Source organism: Hordeum vulgare, chromosome 2H (genome assembly GCF_904849725.1).
Source record: "Hordeum vulgare subsp. vulgare chromosome 2H, MorexV3_pseudomolecules_assembly, whole genome shotgun sequence".
NCBI classification, from domain to species: domain Eukaryota; kingdom Viridiplantae; phylum Streptophyta; class Magnoliopsida; order Poales; family Poaceae; genus Hordeum; species Hordeum vulgare.
In genome coordinates, this window is record NC_058519.1 from 130243729 (window position 1) to 130249735 (window position 6007).

Here is a 6007-nt window from a genome sequence, read left to right on the forward strand (position 1 = left end):
CTTTCCCGTTTCTTATTTGCTTTTCTTTTTCTGCCTAGGTTATCAATTGTTTTTCCATACACATTTTTTCGCATATATCTAATACTCTAAATTTTTTTAATACACGGTTAAAGAATTTCACACACAAGTATAACACTTTTGAATACATGGTCCACATTGTTACTACATACATTTTTTCAACCCTTGATTAACATTATTCAAATATAAGATTAACATTTTTTAACACAGGGTCAACATTATTTTAATATACATTTTTCAACATGGTGATAACCCTTGATTAATTTTTTTTCCAATATAATATTAACATTTTTAGTACATGGTCAACATTTTTATATACATTTTAACATTTTTTAAATGTGTGGTTAATATTTATCTAATAAAACATCAACATGTTCCTAATACATTGTTAACTTTTTTATGCACATATAACATTTTTCAAATGCCACTTTCAACATATTTTTTAAAATGTTTGATTTACATTTTTATAAACATGATAAAAAATGCATCATTTTTTATACAGTGTCAACATATTTTTTATACACATTTAATATTTTTCAAATACTTAATCCATATTTTCAAATATTTTTTCAAAATTTTCAAATGCCTCATGAACTTTATATATATATAATAATTGATAAATAAACATCATTTTTATAATACATATTCAACAATTTTCTAACATAATTAACATTCTTCAAATGCTTGATCAACATTTTTCAAATACCTGAACATAATTTTTCAAATGTTTTCTGAAAAAAATAATAAATGATTGAGTAATATTTTTTAAATATCTGGTAAAATTTCTTATACATATTTTTATAATTTTTTGTATACATGGTAAACATTCTATCTATTCATATTTCATTTTTTAAAATACCTGGTCAATTTTTTTAAAATGTTTTCATATATTGTTTATTCTAATATACAAATTATAATATTGTATAGTGTAAAAAATTAGAAAATAAATCAAAAAAGGGAAACAGAAAACATATAAAAGGAAAAGAACGAGGGTGTGTCCTCCGATGCCCCCGGGCTGGCCCATGTCGCTCCCCTTCATCGAGTTCCAAAACGAGAGACATATGATGCCCAGCTGTAGATGCTCTTAGAGTGATAAATCTTCATTTATGTTCTATCATTTCAGTAATACTTCCTCCGTTTTAATTACAATTTTTTAAAGATTTTATTAAAGGACTTCATATGGATGTATATAGATATTTTTTTGAATGTAGATTTATATTTTTTGTTTCGTATATAGTCCCGTAGTAAAAAAAAATTAAAAAGACATATATTTATCAACAGAGAAAGTATAACTGATACCGAGCGGCAGGCCCGGTCAGCACACTTAAATTATCTTGAGTAACATAACTGATAGATTTTACTGCAAGCATACTCATACGTAAGAAAATTATACACTCTCCGTCCCAAAATAACTGTCTCAAGCTTAGTACAATTTTCTACTAGAGCTAGTATAAAGTTGAGATACTTATTTTGAGAGAGTATTTTCTAAAGTTTTATACAGACCATGCTGTGGTTGATAATTAAATGACGCACACTCATCACCAGATACATACTAATAACCATACTAACAAACCAACGCAAAATACGCATAATAACACAATGTATATGCACTGTCGCTGACGTAGCCAACCAATCTGTGCCGATCATATCTCGTCCATGAGCTCCTGGAAAGCGTCCATGGCGGAGGCCGGCAGGCCGAGCAGGACGTTGATGCTCTTCCTCTCCTTGCCGTGCGCGAGGAAGAGTATGACCTCCTTCTCCGGCAGCGTGACTGGCCCGGACATGGCCGGCTCGCCCCAGCCGAAGTCTGCGCCGTTGAACGCGAGCCGCGACCACGTGGTGATGAGCAGCGTCGACGCCAGCGACGGCCTTGCGCGCGTGGCCTCGAAATAGTCCACCGCCGACCGCATATACTCGTCCGTCACCATCCGCACGGCCTCCTGCACCTTCCCGGCCGCGCGGGACACCGGCGCCGACAGCAGATCTCCCGCCGTGGCAAGCGCGTTGGTCAGCACGATGCCGTTCCCGAAGTACCCCTTTGGCAGCGGAGGCACGAAGCGGCGGCGCCCGTCCACGGCAAACAGCAGCTTCGTCTGCTGCTCTGGCGCGAGCCCCAGAGCGCGGGTGCGAGCGCGCCAGACGAGGCCGGAAAGCGCCTCGAAGGTGGTGCAGCGCTCGAGATCACCGTCGGCGAGGGCGAGGCCGCGGACGCGCTCAAGCCTGTCCGGGTCGAAGCAGAAGGAGCGGTACACAAGCTCCTGGCCGCCGTAGAGTGCCGCCATTTCCGAGACGTCAGCGATCTCCTCGAACTCGTGGTGCGGGAAGGAGATCACCGGAGGATCGCGCGCGCGGAGCACGGCGCGATCGAGGAACGGTGGCACAGTGAGCTCCGTGGCGCCGCGCGCCATCTCGGCCCAGGAGTTGACGAACTCCATGGCGCCCAGGCCGTCGAACATGCAGTGGTTCATGCCCAACCCGAGGCTGAACCCGCCACACTTGAACCTGGTCACCTGCGAATTAAGTTGGCCATTGGTAAATAAATTTCTACTGCACTATTGTTGAGTTACTTCCCCATGTACTAATTCAAAGTACACCGGGGAGATCCCTGTTCGAACGAAAAAAACTCAAAGTACAAACCACACTGTCAAATTAATTTAATTTCAAGCAGCATGGTTTTGACTAATTTGAGTGTTGGGTGTATCAAGCTTAACGACTAATTTGGTGCACGATTAGTCTTGTTTGACTTTTGGACCCTAGCTACTGGTACTACATGCTGGATGATTGGATTTGTTATTAGCGAATGACATGTATCTGTCAATATGCGATGAGGTAGCTCGACAACAAAAAATGGATGGTATGGTTTGGTTGATTTATAGGTGGAAGTGGTTAAGCTAACAATGTATAGTCGGTACACCAAACAAAACATATTTAGATTTTTTCAAAGTGGTGCAATAAATTTTTATACCAGGAAAACATATTTATATTTCATCAAAACTCTTATGATATCAATAGTTCAAAACTCATCAAAGGAGTATATTTTTTTCTGGCTGTCGCATTGAATTCACTTTTGTTCAAACCCTGTGGAGTACTGCCGTTGACGAAGTAGTACAGTAGTATATTTTTTCTGGCTGCCGCATTGAATTCACTTTTTACGCAGTGCTAGCCAACTAATACTAACTTCAATTATTCGAGTCACGCAAGGGAAGCGCAGTAACACCGGGGAATACGTGCAACCACAAAGCTTTTATCTTCTCCTTTTCACGAAAATGGGAGAGGCAATCGAGGGCCCCCGTGGATACAACGTACGCCGGCCCGTGGAAATGGAGGGCGACGCGCATACGCAGTTAATGCATGCCTGTGCGAGGGAGCGCGTGCGAGTGGCATGGCGTACCTGCGCCGTCATGGGCGGCATCTCGAGGATGTTCTTGGCGCCGGGAACGGAGTACACGAGCTGGCCCAGCGCGGCCGGGTCCGGGGTGGAGAGGTCGCCGACGAGGGCCAGGTCGCAGGCGGCCTCGGCCTCCACGAACGGCACGCCCTCGCCGGTGCACTCCACGGTGAGCTTCATCTCCGGGCTGATGCCGAGGCGGCCGGCGAGCGGGTGGTAGTGCACGAGCACGCGAGCCAGCGCGGCCCGCAGCGCGTCCGCGGCGCCTTCGTTGCCGCGGCCCGACGGGCACTTGAAGCAGTACACGGTCTGCACGATCACCGCGATGTTCTGGTCCAGGTTGGACAGGTAGTACTGCTCCCCTATTGGCGTCGCCTCCACCGGCGACACCAGGGTCGGCTCCCTACGCTTCACCGACATCAGCTGCGCCTTACTGACCGCCATGGTGGCCACGCCATTCTGCTTCGCCTCCGCAACCTGGAGGTACAAATAGTATGAACAACAAGAGAATGCAACATACACAATGTAATAGTCAGGAAAGAGAAATTGAGTTGGTCCTGCGCACTCACCATTTTGATGGTCTCTTTGAGAGTATGGATGGCAGAGAGATTGGTGGGTTTAAAGAGAGAAAGAATACAGAGGAAGTGGGGTTTCTGTGTTTTGAGGAGATGGGTTTGCGGGCAAGTGTTTATATAGCAAAGGGTAGCTTGCTTGAGGTGGTCAAGGTTAGGAGGGGTTGATGCAAGAACCGTTGGGGTTGGAGGGGTTGCATAACAACCAATGTTGTGTGCGTGGGGCTTCAATTATAAATTTGTAGCGGAAAATCTGGACAAGGAAACACCATTTGTTTAATGATGAGATTATTTGCTCTCCCAACGTGTGAAGACTTTTTTTTGAAACGGAGGCAAAAGTTTACCTCATTGATTAATTAAGAAGAAGAGAATTACCCGGTTAATTTACGAAGAACCGGACGAAAAGCAATACAAAAGGAAACACGAACGAACTATTCAAATGGCATGAAACCCCACAACCGCGGACACAGTCCGTCAAACTCTTCGAAAACACAACAACCACAAACCCTCACACAACTACTACGCCAAATGACCCGTGGTAAGAACACCTCAACACAAGACAACATGCACCTCCCGACCCAACAGGACAATCCAATCCAAGAGGACAAGCCAAGAGACCGAAGATCATCCATCAAGTAACCAGAGACGCCTTGCCTTTGGCGCCACTCTTGCCACTGCCCACCTTCTTTTGTTTGCCTCTTACCGGCATCTCTGTCGGGAGGCAAGCAATTGACCTTCCTAACCAAGGTCTAGTGTAACTTCCAAGATGTGACACTATCCATACTTGGGGGTGAGACCTTAATATGGATAGACACGCATCCCGGCGTTTCGCAAGTACATAAATCATTCCAGATACATTTACAAAGAGACGAGTATAAGGACTGACTTACACTCGTCACATGCTAAATTATAAGTCACACAACATTTATTTAAACATTCAGAAGACAGGGTCCGGCTACGGACGAAATCAAACGACAAATTGTTGGGGAACGTGGTACGGGAAACAAAAAATTTCGTACGCGCACGAAGACCTATCATGGTGATGTCCATGTACGAGAGGGGATTTCCGATCTACGTGCCCTTGTAGATCGCACAACAAAAGCGTTAAGAAACGCAGTTGATGTAATGGAACGTCCTCACGTCCCTCGATCCGCCCCGCGAACCGTCCCACGAACCGTCCCGCGATCCGTCCCACGATCCACTCCGATCTAGTGCCGAACGAACGGCACCTCCGCGTTCAGCACACGTACAGCTCGACGATGATCTCGGCCTTCTTGATCCAGCAAGAGAGACGGAGAGGTAGATGAGTCCGCCGGCAGCGTGACGGCGCTCCGGAGGTTGGTGGTGATCTATCTGAGCAGGGCTCTGCCCGAGCTCCGTAGAAATACGATCTAGAGGAAAAATCGTGGAGGTATGTGGTCGGGCTGCCGTGGCAAAGTTGTCTCAGATCAGCCCTAATACCTCAGTATATATAGGAGGGAGGGGGAGGACCTTGCCTTGAGGCTCAAGAGAGCCCCAAGGGGTCGGCCGAAGCAAGGGGAGGAGGAATCCTCCTCCAATCCTAGTCCAACTAGGATTGGAAGGTGGAGTCCTTCCCTTCCTTCCCGCTTCCCCTTTTTTCTCTTTGATTTCTTTATCTCTTGCGCAAGGGCCCTCTCGGGCTTTCCCACCAGCCCACTAAGGGCTGGTGTGCCCCCACAAAGCCTTTGGGCTTCTTCCCGGGTGGGCTGGCCCCTCCCGGTAGAACTCCGGAACCCATTCGTCATTCCCGGTACATTCTCGGTAATGCCCGAAAACCTTCCGGCATCCAAATGAGACAAACCTATATATCAATCTTCGTCTCCGGACCATTCCGGACACCCTTGTGACGTCCGTGATCCCATCCGGGACTCCAAACAACATTCGGTAACCAACCATATAACTCAAATACGCATAAAACATCGCCGAACCTTAAGTGTGCAGACCCTGCGGGTTCGAGAACTATGTAGACATTACCCGAGGGACTCCTCGGTCAATATCCAATAGCGGG

The 6007-nt window shown here is 45.9% G+C and overlaps 1 protein-coding gene across 1 annotated transcript; it reads right to left on the minus strand.

The window, feature by feature from the left end:
- Positions 1-1371: 1371 nt before the first annotated feature.
- Positions 1372-4143, minus strand: LOC123429781 (omega-hydroxypalmitate O-feruloyl transferase-like). The gene is made up of 3 exons (XM_045113776.1): positions 3976-4143; positions 3410-3883; positions 1372-2528 (listed from the first exon to the last, which is right to left on the minus strand). The coding sequence occupies exons 1-3, from the start codon at positions 3976-3978 to the stop codon at positions 1662-1664; spliced, it is 1344 nt and encodes a 447-aa protein (XP_044969711.1). The 5' UTR covers positions 3979-4143; the 3' UTR covers positions 1372-1661.
- Positions 4144-6007: the final 1864 nt, after the last annotated feature.

What these genes read in the sequence shown, in the direction of transcription:
- LOC123429781 (XM_045113776.1), bottom strand. An exon ending in TGCCGCCCATGACGGCGCAG is followed by an intron (nt 2,529 to 3,409) that starts GTACGCCATGCC and finishes CTTAATTCGCAG; the next exon opens with GTGACCAGGTTCAAGTGTGG.